General features: G+C 47.7%; 1 protein-coding gene across 2 annotated transcripts in view; it reads left to right on the top strand.

Annotated features, from left to right (window-relative positions):
• Rarb (retinoic acid receptor beta) overlaps positions 1–27,198 on the top strand; it is a 333,644-nt gene that overhangs the window by 202,971 nt on the left and 103,475 nt on the right. For both annotated transcript variants that reach the window (XM_032918146.1, XM_032918147.1), the window contains exon 2: positions 21,187–21,335. In XM_032918146.1, coding sequence (XP_032774037.1) covers positions 21,187–21,335 — 149 coding nt within the window. The remainder of the gene's footprint in view (positions 1–21,186; positions 21,336–27,198) is intronic.

The following is a 27,198-nucleotide window of genomic DNA, read 5'->3' as shown; positions in this document are numbered from 1 at the left end:
CGACCCATGCCTTTAATCCTAGCACTTGGGAGATACAGACAGGCAGATCTCCGAGTTCAAGGCCTGCCTGGTCTACATAGTGAGCTGCAGTCCGGCCAAGGTCATATAGTGAGGCCTTGCCCCAAACACAAATTAAAGAAGATGAAGAAGATGGTGGGAGATCTGAATCGCACCCTGCTGCTCAAGCCTCTTTAAAGGAAAGGGTTGCAAGTTCTGACTACCAAGAGCAGGAACAGTGACTTCTGAGGCTTTCCACTTATCTTGGGGTTCCTGCAGGTATGAGGCAGTGGATTTGCTTACCCTCTAGTCTCATTAGGGGCAGAGCTGCAAAGGGGTGAGTTGAGTGTGACTCTAGATTGCACAGAAAAAGGCCAGGATTGCAGGAAGTGACAACAGACCAGAGACCCAGACCACTGAGTGCTTCCTCAAGAATTCAGACCTTCAGGGGGGCTCCAATGGAGAGAACCCACCCAGAAAGGGGAGAAGCAAAGGGTCATGGTAAGCAACCATGGCCCTGACAAGCCCCAGGAATACCAAGAATAATTTGATGGGAAGTGGGGATTTTAATAAATATCTTCTATGACACAATTATACAATTCTGTAGCAAGGGCCTCTTCCTCAGCCACCAGCTGCAGCGGGGTCCAGCATTCAATGGGTACCAACTGCCCACAAGTCCTGCCAGCTCCTCACTTTTAGGGCCAATCCCTGCAGCCCCCATTCACCTTCTTCGGCCCAAAGTTTCCGCCCTGCTCTGCCTCACAGGACTGGTTCATTTGCGGCCAGACCCAAAGTCGGTTTCTTGCCATGTCCGAGTTTCCTTTTCACTTGAAGCCCAGGTTATTCACTTTCCAAGTATCTGCCCTGAGAGGTAGAGAACGTTCAAAGGAAAGGCTTCGTCCGTCCGTCCTGTTCTCTAAGCTCACACTTGTCTTTGAAGGTCAAGGCTTGGTAAACTTTCATCTGAACTTATTCTCCTAAATTGACCCGGCATTGGGGGCGTGAGGGGAGCGTGTTTCTCTAATGAGCTTGGTGGCACCCTTTGCTAATGTAGGTGCTTTGGAGGTGAAAGGTGAAGAATCAAAAATTCAGGACCGATGAGCTAGACTGGGCTGAGGTGTGTTAAGCCCCTTTCTAAAGACAAAATAAAAACACAAAAACAGTGGTTTTTGCCACTCTGTATTAACTGCTTTTTTTTCCACAAATGAAAACTTTACCAAATTCAAAATACTGCAGGTGAGACCAGACAAATGCAGCGGTTAACTGGGGAAGGGAGAGAGCTGGATCCCATTTTTCTCAATTTTCTTCTCATCCCCAGAACAGATGAAGAAGCAATATAATAACTTCCTGTTCTCAAAAATATTAAAGGTTGCCACAGCTACGGCCTTTGTTATGTCATCAAAGTCCGTAATTATGGAAAGGCCGATGATGGTCTGAAGCTTCAAATGACTTTTTAGGGTCTGGTCTATTGCAAAGCTTGTGGGGATAATTGGCTAAAAGGGAAGTAGAGACTTCAAAATATGGTTCCTGATGTTTTCGTTTTGCCCCAGTACCACCGTGTGCTGTGAAGGGAATTCGTAAAGGCGCGTGCAATTATTTTATTACGGTCCTCAGAATGCTTTCATTGGCTTTAATGACACGAAGCTGAAAAAAGGCATGCATTTTAATTAGTCCTTCTTATATTTACATCAGAGAAGTAACAATTGATGAAAAAAAGAATGAGTCTTTGGGATGGATGGCTTCGCGTGGTATGCTGGTTACAGCTTAGGGATGAGCTGTTTCCCCGTTGCTTTGGGTTTTAATTATCTAGACAGTGCCGTGGCAGTGCGTGAAGCTGAAATACCGCTGTTGCCATTTCTCAGCAAAATAATCACCGTCAACGCCTACAAACTCAAAGGTAGCTCGCTCGCCACCCACGTCTGAGGAGTACACGGCCAGTTCCATTAATTTTACTCTTCGTTAGCCCTCTCACAGTCGCCGTGTGAGAGAGTCTGTGTTCCTGTGCATGCGTGCGGCCACGTTTGTCCCTGAACACTCTCCTTTGAGTCTAGCTACCTGACCGGAAGGCTCCAACGAGGCCAAGAAGGCACTGGGCATTCAAAGAGCCTTCTCTCTCTCTCTTCCAAGCTTGTTCCTCCTTTGATTTTTATATGAAAACCCATTTCGCATGATTCATCTGTTTTGGTGTACAGAACACTAATTGTTATTATTGATTTTTAAATTCCATGACCATTACAAGTAGCCCAGATGACTGGCAGATAAAGGGTAATAATGCATGGAGTTCTGGAGCTGTTTCATGTTTGTCTGGAGTACTTTATGTGGTCAATATTAACTGCCCCATTGAAACTAACGGCTGTATCAAATAACAGTCAATCAAATGAATGTGCTTAGAGATTATTTATTGAAAGCTTTAATTGTTCACTGGGGCCCTGCTTATCAGAGGAAACAATAGGAACTGGAGATGGACGAAGTCTGGATTGGCAAGTTGGAGTGTGCAGAAAAACTGGGATCCCCACACTGCTCGGGCGGGGACTGTGCTGATCTCCATGGGAGCCTGAGAGTGGTAGGCCCTATGCGGTGAGAGATCTCCCTCAGGCAGAGGCTGGGAGAGCCTGACTCCGGCTTCCAGGCACAGCCACCCTTCATTACAATTCTCCACCTCTGTTCCTCACATCTGTCCGATGCTCTGAGGCGTCAGAAACAGCTTGACTTGACGTGGGGTCGATTTCTGCAGCTTTGAAATGGGGACACTATGTACCCATGCACCTCTGCGGAAGGATCAGCAACCATGTAAGATAAAGTTCCGTTCTTGGGAACGGGCAGATGTCTCTGGCTGTGCTTCCTCCGCTGAGTTCCGTGTGTCGCCCGTGGTAGGTGCACACTGGGGAACAGCAGACAGCACTTTTGTGACTCATTTGTACTTTATCACCTTGGATGCCGTCTTCCGCTCCTCACCTATGTGACAGCCCTTCCTGCTTGTCATGGTTTGAACAGCTCTCTGGTCCTGATTCAGGGGCAGCCGTTGACCAACGTTCCAGACTTGCATGCATTACTGACACTGACAAGTAAGCCATGTCCCTTGTGAAATTAACGTGGTCCTCTGAGCCATGGTGGCACTGGCACCGTTTCTCCATGTGTTAGAAGCAGCAGAGTTCCTTGCGGCTCCGGCTCTTGTGTGTCTGTCATGTGTTAGGTGCCTTGATGTTGTCTCTGGGGCTATCGAGAACCTTTAGCCACTGTCTCTGCTCCCTCCAGACTTAGAGGAAACTAGGGTGTGTCTGTGACACACATCTCATTCCATAAGCATGCCACTGGGACTTGGGACCTAAGATTGATGGTGGAGTCCCTTAGGCCCAGAGCTGGGGGGAAAGTGGCTTATCCATTCTTATCACAGTACAGGCTCGTGATTATCCTTGAACAAAGAAGACTAAGTCTGCCCTAAATGACGAAGTGATGCACATCCTCCAGCCTTGCTCCTTTATTCCTGGAGCATCTAGGGAGTGATCGTGTTACTTGAGTTTACTGAGACTCTTGGAAATGTCTCATTCTTCATGACTGCACCTGTGACTTACTGCCGTGTGGCACAGCGTCCCAACACTAAGTGTCCCGACGCTTTGTTATCTAACCGTCCTGTGGATGAACTCAGCTAGTCAGTCAGTCCTTCCACTAAGCTCAACGTGGGGACCAGCTGGGAAAGCACCATCCTCCAAGGGCTTCTGTGCTTGTTAATCGCTGGTGGAGAGCTAAGCTGGAGCTACTGTGGTTTGTGGAAGATCAGACAGAGGCTCAGGTAGGGAAGCTTCTCATAACCCAAGAGCCAGCCTTCCAAGGAGGGCAAGCTCAGGTTTCCTACACTCTTCCGGTGTCTAACCAGTGACAGGGTTAGACTCGAGTGAGTAACCCTGCCCCTGGCTGGTGGGTGGCAAGAGTGCCCAGTGATCTTTAGTCTGCACAGCATCGTAGCATGCGTGATGAGTAGCAGGAAGAAAGGACGGCATTCTGACATACACTCCATGACTTTCAGTGAGTTTTCCTCTAGGCTCCTTAGTTAACAGAATTCTTATACTGCTGACTGTATATAGATTTAGTTAATCCTCCACTGACTGTATTGCTATCTACATTTTATAGTTGAGAAACTTGAAGTTCAGAGTAGGCAAGTGGTATGACTGAGGTCACATAGCCAACGGTGAGCCCGGGTGACAACCCCACCAAGCTGATCTGTTCTTCCACACAGTTTTTACTTTGCAGGTCTTTAGCCCCTGCCATTAGACTGTCATCTCTGTCTACTGAGTGGACAGTCCCCTCAAAATGTTTTATGTCTTAATAATGTCAAGAAAGGCCCCCAGGAGTGTTAGGGACGGGGTGGGAAGCCTGGAACACCACAGAATTGTGGCTCACATGATTTCCTCTGATTACGTTATTTTCTCTAACGTAAATGGTGGCTTCCTAGGCTGCGAAGGAAACTGCCGGAACCGTGAGGAACCGTTCCACTTCAGCCTCTTTGTTCTTGCATCCTGTTGGTGGTGGGCTGTGCTCCCAGTCCCTGCCCAGGCTCCTGAGGCTGGGCTGTCTTTGAGGCCGTCGCTGAGGTTCTTGAAGATCTAAGCAGTGGTAGACGCAGCTTTTCATGGCCCCTCCAGTCTGTAACTGCGTGTGTGAGTGGCTTGTGTGAGATGCTGCCTTAAACAGCCTCTTCCGTTTCCACAAAGAAAACAAGGACAGGAGAGGGGAGGACAGGAGGGGAGGGAGGGGAGGGAGGGGAGGGAAAAGGAAGGAGAGTGGAATTGATGAGAGAGAAGGGAAGAGGAAGTGGAAGAAATCTTTGCGGGACAGTGAAATGGAGTGGCCTTTGATATTTGCTACCTGCTTGAAGCACCTGTTGAGGATAGAGAATCATACTTAGTTAATCTAGTTAACTTAGTTTACCATTGTTTTTGGTCAAAATTACAATAGTCATAACGATTATTTTATTAGCTATTCAGATACTATGCTCAATTCAGTGGCTTCAGATACAGTTCAAACACACTCTGCTGGAAGTCACGCTGTGGCCCCAGATGTGGGTGTTTCCTAGGTGATGGTGGATAGCCTCATGGCTCATGTGTCACATGACATGCATTGTGTGACATGTGACAGCCTCAGGAGCGTCCTCCCCGACCCGTACCTACAGTCTGTGTTCCCAGAGCTGGAGCTCCAAGCTGCCTCACCTCTCCGTTTGAGAAATTGAACTGTGGTGCTTGCCATACAAGCTCAAGGTCAAAGTCTTAATCAGAGACAAGGAAGAGGATGTGGAACACGTGTGCATCCAGTAAACGCTGACTGAAAGCAACTTGGAGTGGAAAGGGCTTATTTGGCTCCTGAACACCACCTACCACTGAGGGAAGTCAGGGCAGGAGCCGAAGCAAGAGCAGAGGCAGAAACCATCGACTTGCTTAGCTATGTATACAGCCCAAGCCCATGTGCCTAGAGAATGACACCACCCACAGTAGACCGGACTCTCCCACATCAATCATTAATTGTGGAAATGCTCTACAGACCTGCCCACGGGAAAATGAAAATAGAAGCAACTCCTTAATTAGGGTTCCTTCTTCCCCGACGACTCTAGTTTGCGTCGAGCTGACAAAAACCAACAGGTTCGGCACGCGCTTCTCATTATACAAGCCATGTTCCTCATGTCCTATTGTGAAAAAAATTAAGGGTGGAAAAGTCGAAAGAATTTCCAATGATACCCATGCTCTCGGGTGCACTTCCTCTGCCTGTCGGCTTCCTTCCGTATGTACAGATGTGTGCCCTTGAGCATGTGTGTGCGTGAGTGCATGAGTCTGCGTGTGCATGCATGAGTGTATGTGTGTTTCTGCACTAGGAGATCTCCGAGGTCAGACACTGTCTCTGTCAGGCCTGCACTGTGAGCACTTTGTTAACTGTATGCCACGGAGCCATGGAGATGTTTAGGCTCCTTTCCGTTTGTTGATCTCAAACCAATGCCCTTAAATAGGATATTCCATATGATAGAAACATTATATGAGAGCATACATTGTCTGATACAATCGACAACAGTCACACATGGCTCTTGAGCCTGTGACGTACAGATAATATTTTATCAGAATTAATTTAACTTTCCATCGCCATGTGGCCTCGCGAGGCCACACAGCTCTGTTGGCCTCAGCTCTTATTTCTTGTTTGCCTCCCATTTCCCTTCAGCCCCATCTTCAGTCTTCAGCCTTTGCTTCTCTCTGCTATTAGCGAGCTCTAATTATCTTTTTAAGTAGATGGCAAACAGACCACAGGAGAATGTAAACAGAGTTGCCCCGGCTGGGAGCTCAGTCAAATGTTGAATGGTTCTTCCCTCTGAGAGAGAGCAACTATTCTCTGAGCCTGGGAAAAGCTTCTTCCTAACAATTCAGAGGACCCAGTGGTTTCCCCTCCTGATTCCTATGCTAGTTGTACCATGGGAGCAAACAGTGTGTTCGTACCTGTCCTGGGTTTGCAGTGGACACACTATTCCAACTTCTTCAAACTACTCCAATGATCAGGTTGGACATCTCAACAAATTTCAAGTCAGCAGAGTGTGAGCTGGACCTTATTTGTTTGTGCAAAGTCCCAGGCACTCTTCTATAGGTATCTCCCCCTGAATATACCCTATGTGCCTTGTTTGTAACCCAGGACCTGGCACACAACGGATGCTGGGCGTAGTTCAGTGGAAATGAATTTGAGTTGCAGAACACCTCAGGTGGTCCCTGCTCTTTGGTTGTTTAGATATTTGGTGGTGACTGAACACAGAAGTGATGTCAAGGCAGCCGCAAAGCTGGTACAGTTCCTGCTGGCTACCACAGCAAGTCCTTGTGGACATCTGGGAATGTTCAGAAAACAGGAGGCGGTTTCATCTGGCTCGGGGCACACCCGTTGGTGGCAGCATAGATTTTCTAATGGCCCTTCCTGTTCCATAAGATAGTACTATTTTTCTACCTCTGCCTCTTTCACCCATCTCTAGAAAGTGTGAAGAAAGAAAAGAGAAATAAAGCTAGGAGACAAATTAGAAGAGACTTGACCCAAGTTTACCTCTTGCCTTGGTGTCTTCGTTGTGATTGGTCTTTGCTAAACTGAAACAGTCACCAGACTCATCGTGAGCTGCTTTGGAGGAGGCAAGGGACTGAGGAGGAAGGCACTGTTGCTTCTCCATCTTATAGAAGAGTGTTTGTGAGCAAGAGTAAGCGAGGAGCAGCGAGGCTGGTGGGGCTTTTCACTCTGTGAGGACACATAGCGAACTCTGCTGGGCGTAAGACACATCCCCAGGTATTGTGTCAGGAGGGCAGACACGGAAGGCTAGAAACCTCAGAACCCACAGAGCAAGCGCTCCCAAGTGAAAGGAAGGAAAAAAAAAAACCAATCCATCTTTAACAAACAGCTCTAATTGCTGTACCCTACTCTTCAGCTCCCTCTGTGTCCTCGATCATTAAATGAAGTTCACACACGGGCTTATTATTTACAGATGTTTGCACTTTCAACTGGCTCACAGGAAACAGATGTTTCACACAAGGTAACAGGCCAGTGAATCCAAGCCCTCCTCTAGTGGGCATCAAGTGAGCTTTACTGCCCATTACCTGGGCCCTCTGCCATGATGGTAGGTTGCAGTGTCCAGTGTAGGAAGGACAATTTGCCCCCATGGGAGCAAATAAAACACGGCAGCCCCATAAGCAGACACCTGCACCTCTGGAGAGAGTGCACAGGTGACAGGCAGGTAGCAGCCACAGGAAGCTCACTGAATGTGCTGGGCAGTTATGTAAGCATTTGGGAACTGGGAAGTCAGTCCAATGAGGAACCAGTATTACAAGGCTGTGTCCACGTGACATTTGCTTGTAGAAATCCTACCGCCTTTTCAAAACAATGACCTAATAAAAATCAACCTGACTATGTCTAGTGCAGTGGTACAGCCCTATAGACCCTGTAGTCAGGAGGCACAGGTGGGAGGATTGCTGCAAGTTCAAGGTCAGCTTCTGCCGCACACTGAGGCTCTGTCTCAGAAGCAAAACGACACACGTGCACGAGCACGCGCGTGTGTGCGTGCGCACACACACACACACACACACACACACACACACATCAGCGTGACTAGTTTGTTGGTTTGCCACATACTAGGGTTCTGCAGTAGATATGTAAATGGATGGTGATTTCAAGTCTTCAAAATATTGGGGAATAATAATCTCCTCAAAGTGCCCAGCGGAATACATTGTTTATAAATTGTCGAGCGTTCTCCACACCATCACATGAGAGTTAGCAATACGTTCGCTTACATCGTATCGTTCTGCGGACTGAAACCGGGAAACAGCCACGGCCAGGATGGAAGGTGGGCTATGAAATATTAAAGGACATTTCAGGTTTATTGCATATTTGACCATGAAAGCACATTTTATTTTTTGTCTTATGGACCTTTAAAAAGTCCATATAATGGATTAAAGGTATTAAAACGCCCACATTCTGCCTGGCTGTAGGCCAGGAAACAGGACATGAAAAATAAGCCAGTAGACGGAAGATGCAGGAAGGAGTTCAGAAATGTATTTATGGCGCGAGCACGTTGACCCCTCTGACTAATAAAAGTGTATCCACGGGGTGATCTTGGTAAAATAGTACCAGCCCCTTACAACACATCGACGTGACTGTGCTTTCAAAACATGTCCTAGTCTCAGTGACATATGGTTGTCATGCACTCTCTGTCTGTGTCTCTGTGTCTCTGTCTCTCTCTGTGTCTCTGTGTCTCTGTCTCTCTCTGTGTCTCTGTGTCTCTGTCTCTCTCTGTGTCTCTGTGTCTCTGTCTCTCTCTGTGTCTCTGTGTCTCTGTCTCTCTCTGTGTCTCTGTGTCTCTGTCTCTCTCTGTGTCTCTGTGTCTCTGTCTCTCTCTGTGTCTCTGTGTCTCTGTGTCTCTGTCTCTGTCTCTGTCTCTCTCTCTCTGAAGTGAGAGAATTCATGAATTTTACCCTAAGATATGGTGGGGATGCTGTTAGTAGGAGGAGTTTAGTTTATCTGCATGCATAGGTCAGCAGATTAGATTAATCTGGGCTGTGGTCAGGCCACACCTATCAGTCACGTTTTGCAGATGTCTGCACACTCCCCCACCAGCAGATCCTGGCTGTTTGGAGAGACACTGTGAAGGCCACAGGTCCCTGACATGTTTATTCCGTGTCATTTGTTATATCCAAATTTGCCTTAAAACTTAAAAACCAAGCAGGTCATGGCGGGCCATGCCTTAATCGCGATATTTGCAAGGCTAAGGCAAAAGACTCACCCTGAGTTCCATGTTTTCTGGAACCCTGTCTCAAGTGAACAAGCTAACAAACCCCTACAAAACCAAGCAGGGCCCCCAAGAATCAGGATGTGCCTTATCAGTACAAGATTTACATGTGGGGATATGAGAAGGTGGGTCCTACAGCAAGCCAGTTTCTGTCTATGAGAACGAGGTTACACAGTGGAGCCTCTAGGCTTTGACGTTCCTTGTGTGAATTACAGCACTTCCTGTGACCTGGTCTGCTTCTCCAGCACCCTTGTTACTAGAAAGCATATAGGGCAGTGAAGTGATTATATAGCTCTAACATCTACCAGTGCAGAGTATCATCATCCTGGGCAGACCCTATCAGCCGAGGGCAGGCTAGAACTGTCTCACTCTCCTGATTGTCCACCTACATCTTGGAAGAGCAAAGCAACCAAGCTGCTGGGTGGCCTAGTAGTGTTCCTGTGAGCACAGTGTGGGTCCATCCCATCCTCCCCTGCCAGGCACTGGCAGGCTGTCTGCTCTCTTCTCATTGTCTATCTGTGTAGGCAGTCTCCCTCATAACCTGTTTGGTCTAGCTGTGACACTGGCTAGTCATGCTTGCCCGTGTTACCTTGTCTGCCTAAATGAAATATCCCATTAATTGGTTTGTTTGTCTGTTTGGCTGATTGTTTTTATAGACAGGGAATCACGTATTAGCCTAAGGTGGCTTTATACTAACAACAATCCTCCTGCCTCAGCACCCTACCCCAAGTGCAGGGATTATAGATATGGACTCTAGGGGTGCTTGGCAGCCTGAAATGGAGACCCGTCAGGGTGAATCATGGGAGAGAGTGGAATCACAGAGCTTTGGACAGATGTCCATGGGCTTAGGAAGAAAGGAACACTCTGTGAGAAACTAGGGAACAGAGCTTGCTCCACTTAACGTTCTTCCAAAGGCTCTCTCGGTTCTGTTAGGAAAGGAAATTGTCGTGGGCGGGGAAAGTGGAAGAGAAGGTTAACCAATCAAGATAGGACAGCAGCAGCCAGGAGGAAGCTCAAAAGGGGAAGAACATTGACACCCCCTGCCCCAGAATCGCCCGCCTAAGTGGCGGCGCTCTGTTCTGTTCAGGCCCTGTGCCAAGTGCTTTATAATGATGTGCGTTTTAATCTCCTCGGCGATTCCGTGAGGACATGCTATTATTTTGCACCCGTAGAAAGTGACGCTGGGAAGCTAAGGAACGTCTCTGAAACACATGGGCTTTGAATCCAGGAAGGTCTGCCCCAAGGCTTATACTCTCAACCCCAACCCTCAAACAAGCCACCCCTCTGGAAAGATGGGCTTTCAGAACATCCAAGGAAGCGGGACAGCAGCTGACTCTTGGCTACCAGAGTGCCGCTCCAAGTTAACTTTGGACGTGTGGTGCCTGCAGGAGTGAGGGGACAGCCTGGTGTGTGAGTGGCTGGACCATGAGGCCCTATACTGGGTCGGGCTCGGGTCCCCAACCCAGAAAAACAAAACAAAACAAAACAAACAAAAAACCTGCATCATTCCCTTCTCCCTGTCTTTCTGCTGATGTCACCATATCTGATGACTCTGTCTCAAGGGTACAAGAGTTCCTGGGTGGGTTTGTCTTAAGTCAGTCTTTTAGTACAGAAAGCCAAAACAGCTCTGACACAAACTTAAAGTTGGTTGTAGGAAAGGAGCACAGAAGGCACTTGACAGGGCAGAGTGGCCTGTGAGAGCCATAGAAGTTTTAAAAGCATATGACCATCTTCTCCTGATCCCTGGCTCTTGTACTCTTGAGCCCAAGGCAATTCAAGTTAAGAGACATGTCCAGCAGTTCCCTGGCCCCGTTGCTAGGAGCTTGCGCTGCCTCTCCACCCTGTGCACTTCTAAAAGGCTGCTATATCCAATGCTCTCTAGGCTCCCCCCTGGGAATTAATGCATACAGGAAGCTCAGTACAGCTTGTGGGTGACTAGCGTGCCACCTGCTTCACTGAAACCTGTTTACTCTTGCTGATGCCGTTATTTGGTGACGCCCCAGAGGCACTTGTCACTCCTGTGGTGACTGTGAGCAATATTAACACATCGACCTTATCCTTCTGTCTCAGCGCTCTAATAACCCAGAGTCAGCGACCATGCCTGTGTGTTTCCATGCCTCCTCGCTGTAGCCATTGAGAAACACGCTTTAGGATTCAGTAATCACGCACCCCTCAGCCTGCAGAATGGATGCTAGCCATAAGAGCCAAGGTGACTACCAATGCTCTCTGTCCTCACTTAGCTGAGCTACGAGGAAACTACCTCTCTGATCCCCTGCATCCCTCTCCAGTGCCTTCCTACGAGGTCTCTCTTCACCTTGCTCACCTTGCCTTTCCCACTTCAGCATTCTTTGTAATTTGCGTTAAGCCATTTTGTGTTTGGAGGAAAGGCCCTATGAGATGTCGTAGACCGTATCTGATGACTCTGTCTCGAGGGTACTAGAGTTCCTGGCTGGGTTTGTCTTTAGTCACTCTTTTAGTATAGAAAGCCAAAACAGGTCTGACACAAACATAAAGTTGGTTATAAGAAAGATGCACAGGAGCTGGAGAGATGGCTCAGCCGTTAAAGGCTAAGCTCACAACCAAAAATATAAGAAAGATGCACAGAAGGCACTTGACAGGTAGAGTGGCCTGCAAGAGCTGGTGGGGCAGGGAAAGGAGGAGCCCAGCTCCAGTGCCACTGTGTACAAGAAGTAACATTGCCTGGCTTGGGTGGAAATCCTGCTGGAAGGGTGATGTGATTGTCAGTCCCCCCTCAAACCTGTGCCATCTCGTGGTCACTGGTCTTAGTGTGTGTCCCTTGTGGCTTGCTGATTTGTCTGCCTACTTGTGTCTTAGTCCTAGAGCAGAGGCTGTTGGCCCCCAACTCTCAAACAACAGACCCCACGGCAACAGCCCAGAATATGCCAGTGTCCCTACAGGAAACGGTGGCGCTGATTAAGAATCCCTGCCTTAGTATCAGGAAGGTGGAAGAAAACCGTTTGCAGGAAGGGTCCATTAAGACCCAGGACACCGTGAGCCATTCCTGGATGCTAGGCACGTTCCAAATATTGCTTTTCACTCACCAACAAGAGTTTTAGGGTTATCTGAATCTTCAGGAAGGAACCAGTGGGACTAAGAGAAGTAGACAAAGCAACACAGTTACTGAGTTCATGTGTGGTAGATGGAGGTGATGTCTAGTTGATGTGGGAGCCAAGCCCATGAACTCCTACAATCGCTACCACAAAGTCTATACAGGTGCATGACATCATCACAAAAACCTGTACTGTGAGAGTTAAATTAGCTTCACGGTCATTGTAGGCTGTACACATGGTATATACCCGTAAGAAATAACAGAAAACCTCCAGGGAACATATATGCAACCAAGCAGAGCTGTTTCTGAGAAGAGCGGTTTGGCTAAATTCTTGTATGAGTTACTCATGCCGATGTCGCCTCAGGACATAACCCTGGCAGAGTATGGCTAAGAGGACTTCAATGTTGCTTTCTGAAAATCACCTGCCCACTGCTTTCATTTTCCTCCTTTTAACTTTTATTTTATTTTTGAGACAAGAGTTTGCTGTGTAGCCCAGGCTGTCCTGAACTTGCTGTAGCAAAGACTGGCTTCGAACTCATAATGCTCCTGCCTCAGCTTCTGGGGTGCTACAGTGACAGATGTGAGCCACCACACTGGCTTTCCTGTTACTTTTCTGTCAGGCTGACGACAACCTGGCCTTCAGAACACACATAAAGGTGTGCCTGCATCATGGATGCCTTAATATTTGTGTTTGAGTCTACTTTCCACATGGGATAGCTGAGCGCATGAAAACAATGTTAGTACAATATCATCTTAAAAGCCATGAGACTCCTGATTTAGAAGTAGAATGTGGAACAGACCCATGTGTCATTGGGGTAATCTCTCTAGGGGATCTTGATACTCTGGCCCCAATGGGTCCCATGCTGACCTGATTCCTGAGGCCACTCAGGGTATGTTCTCTCGACGTAGCTCCGTCTCCAGCCTGATCATTAATACACAGTTAGAAATGTCAGCCCCTTGTGCTTTTCAGGGAAGGTCTATTTGAACCCTGTCCTGAGCTGACTTAAGATGTCCCAGGTAACAGCCTCACACAGAACACCTTGTAAAGGACCCTTCACCTATGTTCCTTGAAGTGGGATGCATGGGATGAAGATGAAATATAGGTGTCATGTTGTTGTGGTCCCCTGTGAAAGTATGACATCATTAACTATGGTAAAAGTCATTCCCCAGAGTGATGTCTCCAACTGCTGGTGAGCTCATACAGGTGGGGTCACGAGCTGAACAGTAGCCTCTCTCTCTTTTGAGACCCAGAACTTGAATCATGTCAGTGTTGGGAAATTATTTGTGAGGATTAAAGAGAGCAGAATTTGTTTCAACACAGGATAGAGCCCCTGTTCCTTCCCTCCCCATCGTTTTAGGGAGGGGTGATGGGTTAGCAAGACCACTACCCAGTAGACAACAGATACTGTTCCTTCAGGTTTCTTACAGCACCAGGTAGAAGCCACAGCCAAATTCATGAGTAAGAATTGAGTTCCTGGGTTATCACAAGCTACTTCCACAAAGCCTACATCTTAAGGCTTGAAACGCTCCCAAGCCAAGTAGACCCAGAAAAATGGAATCAATTGGGAGGTGATGAGGGTAGTGGATGACCTTTTTATGTTAGAGAACCTAGATATTAATGTGCAGAGGAATTGCCAGGTGGTCCACAATCTCGGGACAGGCTGGGTTCTATGCCCTAACACATCATCCAGATGAGGATCAGGCACTATCCTATGAAAAGCAAAGGCTTCCTTTAGTGGCTCAGAAATCAGTCTGTAGCACTGAGCTTTTCTTTTCTTTCGGAGCTGAGGACCGAACCCAGGGCCTTGCGCTTTCTAGGCAAGCGCTCTACCACTAAGCTAAATCCCCAACCCGGCACGGAGCTTTTCAACCCCTGCCTTATGTTCAGCACCTGTTACATGCACGGTCATAGTAGGGGAGAGTCTCACACCTCTTTTCCAGCTTCTCTAGGGTCAGCGCTGACTAGGGCAAGCACACACAGTGCCCAGTGCCGGCAGGCCGGGGTCACCTGCAGGTTACTCAGCCTGGACACTAAAGCTGGGGTGGGGTTTCCCTTTGCTGCTGTCCCACCTCTCTGTGAAGCCTCCTAGGGCTGCATCACTTCAGGGCCAGCCCTCCTAGAGAACTGCAGGCTTACAAAGCACCTTTTTCGAGGCCCATGAGCCTTCTCCCCAGGCATGGTTGGTGCAGAGTTTTCCACACATCCCATCCCGGGGTCCCTAGGCCTGCAAATGACAAGTTAATAAAAAGGCTGTGCAAGCGCGCCCGCGCATGCGCATATGCAACGGCCGAATCTGGTTCTAATTACTTGTACTTTAGTTGAACTTTGGCGTTTCCTTTGACTTTCTCCCCTCTGTATGTGAGCTGAGCCAGTGGACTTTGCGATCCTGCAGAGAATCCTCAGAAAAAATGGAGGAGGGCGGGGGACCCAGATTGGCTCTCTGGTGCCAACAAAAATCAAACCTAACTGCATGTTTTGACCAAATGCAACGTGCCGCTTGCCCTTGATTAGCTGCAACGAGTCCTACCCGCATACCCCAGAGTTAGGCTCCAAAGTCCCCAGGGGCTGTGCAGGAAATGCCTTTTGCTTTCCAGCTGCTTTTCCACGTAAGTATCAGCTGCCCAGAGGCTGCGTTAAAACCCTGTCTTAATCAGAAGGTTCTAGTAAAGGGGTAGGCCTTTCATGGTGCCTGATGCCTGCCGCCTGCCTGCCTGTCTCTAATCAAGCCAAACATAGGAGCCTGTAATCTGTCAACAGGGGCTAGTGGGCTGTAAATTAGTTCTCACAAAGGCCAAAGGGTCTACTGAGCTCTTAAACGTGTTATCTGCTTAATCTAACCTTTAGAAAAAATGCCAAGCACGAAAGGAATTGTCAAGCAGCTATTGTTGGAGACGTTCTGTGTATTTAAGCCACACTCAGGTTTGTTGACAAAGGGACATTTATACTGTGTTTTCCCAGGTGAGTCCAGACATTGAGTGCAATACCCACTTAAGGGGCAGCTGTGTTTTGGGTTCTGTTCTGTTTTAAGGTTTTTCCTTTTTGCTTTGAAGCAAGCCCTGCGTTTCCGGCAGTGTTTACGAGTGCTGCCTCTGTGTGGTACCGGCTGGGCTTTTGTGTTGGCTCAGTGGGCACAGATCTCACCAGCAGCCGAGGTGGGCAGGTGGGATCTCTGTGCTGGTCTTTGCTGCCAGTCCCAGTGGGAGAGGGGCAGACCTTTTCCACCAAACTGAAGGTATGATTTTTGTCTCTTAGAGCTAGTTTCTAGTTGTTGCCTTGGAATGGTCTTTGCTTTCCGCGGTCTCTAATGTGGTTTTGATTGCATTTTGATTCCATTTATGAAAGATGAGCTTGGGAATGGCCCTTCACCACAGACTAGCTGAGAAGTCATGCACCATCTCTCCTAACTGTGAAGTGCTCCTACTGTGGGCCATACTTTGAGGAACACTGATGGGTAGGACAGGAGGGTCAAGAGTTCAAAGCCAGCCTTAGCAGCGTGGTGAATTTGAAGCTAGCCTGTGCTACACATGACAAGAAACATACGGAGAAGAAGGAAAGAAGGAGAGGGGAGGGGAAGGAGGGAGGGGGAGGGAGGGGAAAGAGGGAGGGGGAGGGAGGGAAAGAGGGAGGGAGAAAGAGAGAAGGGCAAGGCAAGCAGATCACTAAGTTTTCCTCAAGGACCAGCCCCGTGAGTGCTGTAGTAGTGGTGGGGTACAAATAATCTAACTGCAAGTTTGGCTCCTTCTTAGTTCTCAAAAGTCCCCAGTCCCCAAGATACATGTATCGCCAAGCAGGGCTGTCAGCCTCTCTGATGTGGACATGGCTTCTATATGACCATAGGCCCAGGCATTCCTCAGCTCTACAGCCAGGCTCCCCTTCCCTACCCGTGTCCTAGCAAAGAAGCCAGCTCCCCATCTGGTTCGCAATTGGATGATGCTGCTGGTTGGAGAGGCGGTGACCTGATGGGACAGAGTCAGTCAGGAAGGAAATGGAGAAAAGCAGGAGGCGAGGGGTGGATGGGAATCGTTCCTCCGAGACTGACTCCCTAGCCTGCGGTCTACCGGGATGGCTGCGGTGCGTCTGCTTTATTGGATGTCACGAGCGTCTTTCCCCGTGGGAACTCTACCAGCTGCTTTTTTGGCCCGTTTGAAACTGCTGAATGAGCTAATACAGAACGCATTGTCTGCTGAGCCGGCAGAGTTTCCCTGCAAAATTTTTATCATTCTGTAGACTGATTGTGCTTGCCTGGAATAAGGGAGAAAATGTTTGAGGCCTCTCAAGGGCATTTGACGAATCCAGCTCTAATTTAAAGGGACTAATAGATTATTGATTTAAACAGGGTGACGGTGAGCAGATCAATGGCTAAGCCATCTGTATCCACCTTAAGTACCAAAGGTGTTCAGTAAAAGGGAATCCACCTTAAATACTAAAACTGTCCCTTGGAAGGAGAGCCACCTCTGTCCCCCACTGATTCTCGTCTCTTTGTGGGAAGGAAGGTGAGCATGCAGGTAACAAGAAGAAGAATGCTGATAAACTCTGCCACAGTGTTTTTGTGCTGTACTCGAGACCAGGAAGATCCACTGAAATCCTCCTTCCTCTTCTATCTTGGTGCCACTCCTTGGTGTCTCTTCTACAGCATGCACTGGAACGTTTACCCACAGTTCTTTTGAAAATTTTCATTTTAGTCCCTTTGGTTTCCTGTCATTTTATAGGTCACATAGAGGAAACATAGAACCATAGACTACATAAAAACACATTTATTCTTTTAGAGCTGGGGATTCCACCCATGGTCCCACATATACTAGGCATTTAACTACAGCAGATTTTTTGGTATTTTTTTTAACATTTTGAGACAGGATCTCATTGAGCTTCCTAGGTCGGGCTCTGAAGTCATTCCGTAGCCCAGGCTTCCCACCTTCCTCTCCTACCTCAGCCTCCTAAAGAGCTGGGAAGAAAGGCCTGCCTCACCATGCCATGCTCATTGGAGCCTCACAGAGCCCACGACGCAGCCTAGCATAATGCAGGTCCCTCTGGTTTCAAGCAACCGGGCTCCGAATGAGGGTGTGGGAGTCCTTTGTGGTGTGGTGAACAGGCCGGTGGCCGTGCTGGTTGGTGAGGATCCAAGTGCAGCACTCGGTTGCTTGCTTGGAAGAGATTTCCGGAAAAGCCTTCTCCGTCTATTCACGGTTATAAATGCTGCTCATCCACAGACGGCTCTTCTCGGCCTCTTTGAAATGTTAAAACCTTTAGGGATTTTGTACGTCTACAGGCCTCTCCTTACCCTCCTGTTTCTCACACTGTGTGGGATTAGCTCACTTCCCCTTCTGTTTCCTCAGTGGGAAGATAAAATGCAGAGTTCCCCTCAGGACAGGTATTGGAATGGCGTGTTTATAGAAATTCATCACCCACTTTTGAGATTCAGGGCATGGCTGTGACAACTGAGTCCGGCCCTGACAGAACTCGATTTACTACTCTCTGAGACGAACCAGAGTAACCGTTCAATGGAGCTCATGCCCCGTTCACGTGAAGGGCAGAGTGCTCCTGTTGAGGGGCCTGCAGAGCCGTTGATGTAAGAGCAGAAACGCACCCCAACCCGACCTGGAGGATGTGCATGGGAGCGAAGGCCGTGAGAGGGGGCAGCCTTCCTAGAAGTCAGTTTATCAGCATGAATTAAACGCTAACAAAAGTGTTTTGAAATATCATCTCTGTTAAAATTAATAATTACAATTCTGATATTTTTTTCTTTTATTGGATATTTTTTTTATTTACATTTCAAATATTACTCCCTTTCCCAGTTTCCCAGACATAAGCCCCCTATCCCATCCCCCTCTCCTTTTTCTATAAGGGTGTTCCCCTCCCCATCCTCCCCTCTTCCTGCTCCCCCCCACATTCCCCTACATTGGGGGGTCCAACCTTGGCAGGACCAAGGGCTCTGAGAATGTACGCTAAGGAAATGGATGGAAATACACTGGGGTGATCTGTGAAGATCTCCATTCCTGTGAGATGAGATGCTTTGGAGGAAAAATACTAACAAGGAACTACAGTCATGATGTCAGAAACTAAACAGGGCCCCAGCCGCAGTATAATTCCACTTTAGTAGGCAAACAAAGGCCTTTAAGAGCATGGAAAAAAGTCTTGCAGGGGTGTCCCAAGACCACAGTGGGTGACCAAGGGGAGAGGCTGTGAGCTGCATGCCTGGGAGCCCACACACACTCACGCCTCAACTTCCTTACGGTTTTACAAAGATGAAGGTGTTAAGTTCAACAGGTACCATTTTTTTGTGGGTGCCATGATTCCTGGGCAGCCTTTGAAGGGACATGGAAGAGTGTGAAAATATTTTCCATTAAGACCTGATCTTGGCAAGTGTCAGTGACTTCCCAAGCAAGTCCCTCCCTGTCTGCTGGACACTTGGCACCTCTGGACCACAAACCCCAGAGCCAAGGCTTCTGTGTTCCAGAAGAAGTTGGCGCTCGAGATTGATGTCTTCATCTCTGTCCCAGATCTAACCTGAAAAGATCACAATGGATTTATCTACTCGGACTCAGACTGCCCCAAGTGAATTCATTCAAAGATCCCTATGAATTATGAAAATACTATAATTATAGTTGATTCTCTTCCAAAGGGCTAATTGCTTTTTTAAGGAAGCAAATGAGTATAAGAATGCTTTTTGATTTCAAATTTTATCATGGAGCTACTTAGAAGAGCTCTTGGCGTTTGAAAAGAAAGGGGGAGGGGAAAGTTCGTGAATCAGTTCAACCAGTGTTTTATTGATCGCCTGCTCTGTAGGAAGACCCAGGTCTGGCACAGGGCTATAAGTACAGCATTTAGGGTTCCTGGCCTCACAGGGCTGGAACTGGCTGTGTGGAGGGAGGGAGGGGGCAATCATAAAATATCAAGTTTTAAACAAAAAAAAAGAACTTTCTAAATTTTGTCAGCAGTTAAAATTTTATAGAAAATAAGATAAAATAATATGACCCAGTGACCAGGGATAAGAAGGGGCCTTTTATTAGTTTTCTTCTGTCCTTTGATTTTTATATTGAGTATTGAACCCATTCTGTGACACAAGTCAGGCAGAAGCTCGACCACAGAGCAACACTCCCTTCCACAGTGAGGACACATTTGTCGCAGAAGTCACCTCTGAGAGAATGGCACTCTGAGAGGTAACAATAGCCTTGGACTAGGTAGGTGAGGAGAATGGTTAGACTGCTTATTTTCTCACCTGTCTAGCACAGGGTCTGTCAATGCTCCTCACCCAGCCCAGAGCTCCTGAGATCAAGCTTGGGCCTCCCCTACATGGCTGCACTTGCAGGCATGGCTGTAGAGATGGTGTCTCTCATTGCTATGCAAGCTTGTCTTGTTCACAAGAAGAATTGAAAGTGATTGTTTAGAACCCGGCCAATGAGGGAATCGTGGGAGGTGAACCTTGATGAAGGAATTATCATGACAGCCCCGTCAGCGTGTGGTAAGGAGTCTGACCTTATCTGTGACCTGATGGCAGATGACAAATTAATTTGAACCTTCTTATCTTAACCTGAACCAATACAAGGGCGGCACGTGTGGGCTCGGGGAGGCTGAGGAAAGGGCTACCACAGCCAAGCCAACTGTGTACAATATGGGGGACTCCGTGTCCCTGTTAAGACAGCCTGGGTGAGCGTCAGGCTCAGCAAGAGGAGGAACTTGGCTGCCGTGACTGCGACTGCAGAAGAAACTTGTCCAGAGGACATCTCACCAGCTCGATTTGGAGAAGAGCAACAACTAGAAACTTGATCATCTTGGGAATACTCTGTGTATTGTGGAGCGATTTGGAGAGTGGAAGATTCTGGAGCAGCATGTGACCCCTCCAATTATGTTCCTCGTATTGTATGGGCTCTGTTTGCCAGCAGTAAGGAAGGGCAGCCCCCCATTCTGACTTCGGTGGAAGAACACTCTAGTCCAAGCTCCACGGGTTTCCATTTCAGTGGCGTTTGAGTGGTTGGGTAATGGAAATAATGATCGTGTGGTTTATAGTGTGGGATAAAAAGCCAGGCATGGTGGCATTACCATCAGGGAGGCAGCAGCAGAGGAATTGGGAGTTTGAGGCTAGCTGGGCCTATAATAGTGACCCCCCCCCTTTCCTCTGAAAACTAAACGAATGTTTAGAAACCGGTTGTGGACAAGTTAGAAGTTAGTCGTGCCCTACACCGCCTCCAACGCAAACTGCACACTGGCCTGGGGCTTTATGACAGTGCACCTTTTCCCAGCACAGGCCAGAGGCTACGCTTTCTAAGCTCGGGGTTCTTGGTGCTGCAGGCCCAGGGCCAGCTCAAATCAGTGCTGAGCTTTCCCAAGGTCATGACTTTTATTCATTATAGCCACATAGCAAAAGCTCAGCCCCATGGACCCGCAGGGCTCAAGGTTTCTTTATTTTGTCATAAAAAATAAATAACTTTGGGTTAGGTGAGCAATAGCATCAAACAATACAGACAAGACTCCAGCTGAAGGAAAGCTGGGGGAAACAGGAGAGCGGTTCAGGGCTTGGACTTCAGTTCTGCCTGACCCCCTCTGGTCTTAGACAAGGCTCTACCTGAGGGACTTGACTTGAATTTCTGTTTCTCACACGTAACTCGGTATTCATCACCCTCATGGTGTCTGGGAACTCTAAATTAGGTACATGTGAGGTTGCTTTTGCAGGGGTGGGTCAGTGTCCCCACTGCCTAAGGACAATGACCTCTGTGAGCTTAGTCCCGCTAGGGCTCTTGCTTGAGCTTGGAGCATGGATGTTGGAATTGACTGGGGAAAACCTAAAGAGACTGAAAATGTGCTTTCTCTTGTCTTCTCTCCCTCTCGTCTCTGCTGCAGCCATCGAGACGCAGAGTACCAGCTCTGAGGAGCTCGTCCCGAGCCCCCCATCTCCACTTCCGCCGCCTCGGGTGTACAAGCCCTGCTTCGTCTGCCAGGACAAGTCATCGGGCTACCACTATGGCGTCAGTGCCTGCGAGGGCTGCAAGGTGAGTACCCCAGTGCCTCACTCCCTCGTTTTCTCTCAGAAGTGACCTCTCCTACTCCAGAAACGAGCCAGTTTGATGGCTACAGCGTCACCTCCAGCTGGGGTTGTAGCTTGGCTACGTCTCACCGTCTCCGTCTTCTGCTTGCCTTTCTTTAGTTTAAAGTGCAGAAATGTCTGCGAATGAGTGACTAAGGCCAAACACGGCTGGGCCTTGAAAACACACTGCCCCTCCCCCCACACACTAGCACAAGTTCTTTCTTCTTAAGAACCTTGTGAAGGAGTCCTGAGCAGCATGGCACTGTTGCTCTCGGGACCTGCCATCTGGTGTCTTTGTAGTCCTATTTTATTTTTAAATATGATTGACAGTGCACTGAAACAACTTGCAGTCGAGCCAAGGTTGAAATTGGGATTTATCTCCTGGCTGCCTCCTCAGGCCTCTATGGCCTTTGAATTATGCTTTGATTTCCAGCCTGTACGGACTTGCTACTGTAGATGCATTGTAAATTCAGCCGAGTCGGATTAAAGCTTCTGCCCACAGAGCACTGGAGGCTGAACGTGTGTCAGAGAGGAGATGGCTGCCTGAATCGCGCTAGACAACTATCAAGTCCGAGAGGCGTACCTGAGTGAAAGAGGCCATGTAGTCATAAGAGAGAAACCAAAAGTGACACAGGCGGGTGTGATTTATCCATGGACCTGTCTCCGAGGAACTGTGGAGCCTTAAGCCAGCTCTTCCACAGAGCTGCTGTCTAGCTCTCTCTATCTGACCGTTCAGGTCTGGGTTTAATATCTAGACTGCATGATTCGTTTACACTATCAGGGTGCTAGGATAGCATTGCGGGGCCTGTGGCATTGGGCTTATGAGCACGAGCAGTTTCTATACGTGTTGGCCAGGAACTGTGGTTTAGCATGCCATGGACATGGATTTCTTCATGCGTTCATGCCACAGCCCTTTACTCTGCTCACAGTCCCTCGGGCCTCAGTCGGGCTCCCCTGGTCTTGGTCTGGGAATCAAAAAGCGTGATTTTTCACTGGTCTCTGGTCAGCTGTGGATTGGCTCAGGTCTGTTTCTGGAAGTGTCGATATTGGCTAGGGAGTCTCTATTCTGTTCCATGCTGCTCCAGGTTATGTTCAAAGGCGGGGCTCTAGAAGAGAGAGAAGAAAGGGGCATGCGAGGTGTCCAGAGTAGCATGCCAGTAGCTGAACCAGTCATCGGCCCAGCCTAGCTTCAGTAGGTCTGAGCACCCTTGATGGGAGCAGCTCCGAGTAGCAATATGAAGAAATGGCTATGTTGTGGGAACCATTGGCTTGAGGTGGGCCTCAGCATGGCTCTATTTCTCATGAATATGACCCGGACAGGCCCTGCTCTCTTCCCTGGTTCTGTCAGGGTGGGTGCTTAATAGCATGCAGCAAACACCAAAACATGCTTCTTGATTTCCAAACGAGTTTCAGTTATCTCAAGCCCAGAAACCTGAAGAAGGTGTGGTAGCTTCCTGCTTGCATGATACCTGGGAAGGCAACATCAGGCTGGTACCCCCACCCCCGGGCCAAGGCTCATTCTGCAGAGTAAGCGGTTTCACTGGCTGTACAGCACAGACTGTTCGCATGCGCTCCTGCTTGGCTGGTCTTCTGATATCCTGCTTTACTTCGGGAACTCTGACTCTCTTTAGGAAAAAAAAAACCAACAACAAAATACACCTCAGCAGCCCAGATGTCTGATAGACTCACATAAGTGGTCCTGAGTCTCGGGATGGGAGATCCTTTAATCAGAGCCGTGAACTGGATCAGGTCGTGGAGTTCCTGGCCTGTGTGCACGTTGACCACTGAATGCTGGGGGGTGGTGGGAAACGATCTACCTTTCCCCACGGGTAGGAAAATTTCACTCTGCATTTGAGTTGGCTTAGAAAAATAGAGTAAAAACCCAAAGAAGTGAAAACAAGAAGATAAATCAGTAATGTACCCAGGAAAAAAGAAATATTTAAGTATAAAATACAATCTCATTGGTTATTTAAGCCATCATACAGTTACTCCCTGGAAAATAGAAGACAACATGGTTATTCCCCAGAGAAAAATCTGTTAAAATTCAACATTTATGTGGATTTATAGATTTTGATTTTATAAAATAAAATTGTATATGGTGTATACAACTTTAATCTGTTTTTTATATTTAATTGTATTCCATAGTCAAAATTTACACAACTATACAGTTTTTGGGGTGATACAATCAACATAGTTGCTGTGTTTATATTGCAATTTATTAATTATATCTAATAAGGCATTTATTAGCTCTTATATCTTAATTAACTGTCATATAAGGTATTTCTAACTTGTATCTTTTATAAACAATACTTCATAATCTTTGCTATACTTGTGGATTAGTAAAAACAGACTGTATGGCTGTGTCTTGGAAGGGTGTGGGTGAGGGTGTCTGGAGGTTACTGGAGGTTGAAGCTAGGGTCTCATGAATAACGGACAAGCACTCTACCAACTGACACCCCCACTGCCCACTTCTTTTCACTTCCAGTGGCTAGTATATTGACACAATATCACCATGGTAACAAAGCCACTAGCCACCCCCTTGGGATAGCTATCCTTGGGGTACAGATAGACAATATCTGTTACGTCTATACCAAGCTGATTATGTTAGAGACTGTCTCTATATTAACAGTAAGATGATGGCCTCATTACAGCTTCTTCGAAGTTCCTCTGTTTAAGTAGAGCTTTCCATGAAGTCATGTGTCTGTACCACTTTGACTACTGGCAAAGGCTATGGGCCCCTGGTTCATCTGGCTCTTCTGGAGATGCAGGGTCATGATTCAAGTAGGAGCCTCTACTCTGAGGTAGAATTCCCAAACAGAACCCAGAGCATGTTCTCAAGGAGTAACAAGGGATCGCAGGGTTATGGCTCAGCTAGGAAACTGCTGTCCTAACATGTGTAAAGCCCTAGGTTTCATCTCTGGCACTGTTTAACCTTGGCATGGAGGAAACTGTCTGTCATCCTAGCACTGGCGGCAGGAGGATAAAAGTTCAAAGTCATCCCTAGCTACATAGCAAGTTTAAGAACAGATCGAGATACTTGAGACCCTGCTTCAAAATAAGTAAATAAAAGTAGTGCCTGTCATGGCTTCTGCTTGCCGTGACCACGATGACCTTACCATTACTGGGGACAATCTTCCAAGGGACCAGGTGGCATTGCTAGGCTCCACGGCAGACAAATGATGACGGTCAGAACTTAATGAATGGGTGTGGCTCGCTGCTGGGGACAGTCAGTAACTGCTATGTTGACACAACATCACCACAGCAACAAAGCCACTAGACACACCCCTGGGATGTCCCATTTAGGGGACTTCCAGTTGAGGGACATGTTTTCTAGGGCACAAAGGGAACAAACTGTGAAAGCGTGGTTAGTCAAATGTTTAGCAATATAAAAACAATGCTACAAATACAATGCTACTCCAGACGTACTTACGCGTTCCTAGACTTGGGAAGCTGAGGCAGGAGGATCATGACCTTGAAGCCAGATATGGATACCTAGTGATACCACGTGTCTAACATATATTATATACATATGGTTTATGAACAATTTTGACCTGAGTCGTGTATCCCATCATTGGCTTCCTGAGAATATAGAGTCTACACTGTGAATTCTAGGATTTCTGAGATTGTAGTACCTACACTGTGGGTTCCAGGAATCTAATCCCAGTGAGGCTACTCCCAGCTTGATGGTCATGGGCAAACATTCCTGGTGTTTGCACACCTGGAAAAATGGGATGGATTCATTATTTTTCGAGTCTTTCTGATTGAAAATCTGACAAAAAGGGGCTTTAATGGAAGGAAGGTCTATCTGTCTACCACTGGCAGGTACAACACATCCTTACAAGGTGGCGGGAGGTTGCTTGCTCACATCTCAGAGGATCAGGAAGCAGAGAAAGGAGCAGCCGGCGACTGACAGACTTCTTTCTTTCTCTTTACTATTGAATCTGCATCCACAGCACATGACATTATACTTTACAGGCAGGTCCTTCCCCCTTGGCTAATCCTCTCTGAAAACTCAAGAACTGTGCTTTCTCAATGCCCTAGACGTTTCTTAATCTAATTGATGCCATCACATAGAGATGTGTACTCTTCATCACAGTATTATGGGGGGATATGAAATCAGTTCCCATGTATGCAGTATGTGGAGAGGCATGTAGCACCTTCTAAGCACTAGACACACTTAGTTGCTCTGTACTGCATGTGGAGTGGTACATAGTACATACTGAATTCCCATGTAGATAGCATGTGGAACGATACTTGGTATCTATTAAGCATCATTGCACATGTAATTCCGAGGTACACACCGTATATTGTGGAATAGTGCCTGATACATATGGTAGTGCACCATACATACATACATACATACATACATACATACATACATACATATGTACTTCAAGTGTACTCAGCAGGTTGAATGGTGCCTGGTACCTACTACTCCCAGCCATGCTTAGCTCTTGCTAATCTTCTCATGAACTTGACTAGAGCTGCTGTACAACAGCGAGGTGACATCAGCTCCAGTGCCAGCTCTCAACCGAAAATGCTCTTTCAGCGTTTCCTCACTCCTTAAGACGAAAATAACCCAGCCTATTTCCTTCGACACTCACGTAAAGGTGCATCCCAGCCCCACCTGGGCTGCTGTAGGCCAGGGGTGGTAAATCGTTCCTGTGGAGAGCCATATGGTAGGTATTTTAGGCTTTGAAGGTGTGTAAGGCCTCTGTCGGAATGACTCAGCCCTGCTCCTCCTCCAGCCACCCACAGGAAGTTGTGGGATAGAATGGGGGTAGCCCTGCGCCAACAAGTTTCCTTAGAGAAAACAAGCAGTGGCCTAGCTGTGGGTAGCATGCTTTAGTTCCCTGACCCCTGCCACAATGCTTGGTGACATGATCCTTCTCACAGGGCTGGAGCACCTGGATCCAGTTGCTTGTTCTGGATAGAGAAAGCCAAACTATCCCTGCCGTGTGAAGGGCTGACCTCTACCTGGCCAGAGCTCTAGCCACTCACTCCACAGTGCCTACATTCTCATCGACATAGGGGAAACTAACTCATCGAGCTCCTCCCGATACACCTAGCAATTGTGTTGAACAGGTCATGAGAAAACGTACCACATGCGGCCCTGCTGTGTTTCTTTCTTGCTGCACGAGCTGAAAACTTTGGGTCTTACTGGACAGTTATTACTGGTGCAGTTCTGGGGTGGTCATCCCTCCAATGGCCAGGCTAAGACCAGCTATTCCAAGATGGCCTCGCTCACATGACCCAAATCCTGTTGTTCCTCTATGGCCTTGCTCAAATGACCCAGATCCTGCTGGGATCCATGCACGTTTCCTGTCGCCATGTTGTACTGCCCATTAGGTTTACCTGAGTTGCTCACCCAGTAGTGTGAGAGTTCTAACTAGAGGGAAGGTAGCCGCAGATCAGCAAATGCTTCTCTAAATGTGATTTATTTCTGGCAGTACAAGACATTAGTCTACTACAGACTGCTTCCCTGGCCTTCTAACATACCTTGGCAGTGGTCACCAGAGTGTTTTAAACTATCCAATTGTTCAACTAAGCCTTAATCCAATGGGTGAGGTGTCTCCTTTCTGCCTCCTGCCTTCTCTAGCTTCCTGGGCATATCTCTCCCAATGATGGAACTCACCATTCATATTTGACCATGCTCTTCTGACCCATTGCTGCCCAGCAATGGCAGGTAGCAGCAACATGGTGATCAGTCCTCCAGCCAAGGATACAGTTATTCAAGTATCAGAAAACTCTCCACTGTCAGGGCCTTTGTTCCACAGTCTCTTTAGCCTCACGGAAGCTTTGTATACTTCGCCAATGAAGAAGCTAAG

The sequence above is a fragment of the Rattus rattus genome, chromosome 12 (genome assembly GCF_011064425.1).
Source record: "Rattus rattus isolate New Zealand chromosome 12, Rrattus_CSIRO_v1, whole genome shotgun sequence".
Taxonomy (NCBI): domain Eukaryota; kingdom Metazoa; phylum Chordata; class Mammalia; order Rodentia; family Muridae; genus Rattus; species Rattus rattus.
Note: the sequence above shows the minus strand (reverse complement) of the source record. Positions and strands in the feature narration are given on the sequence as shown.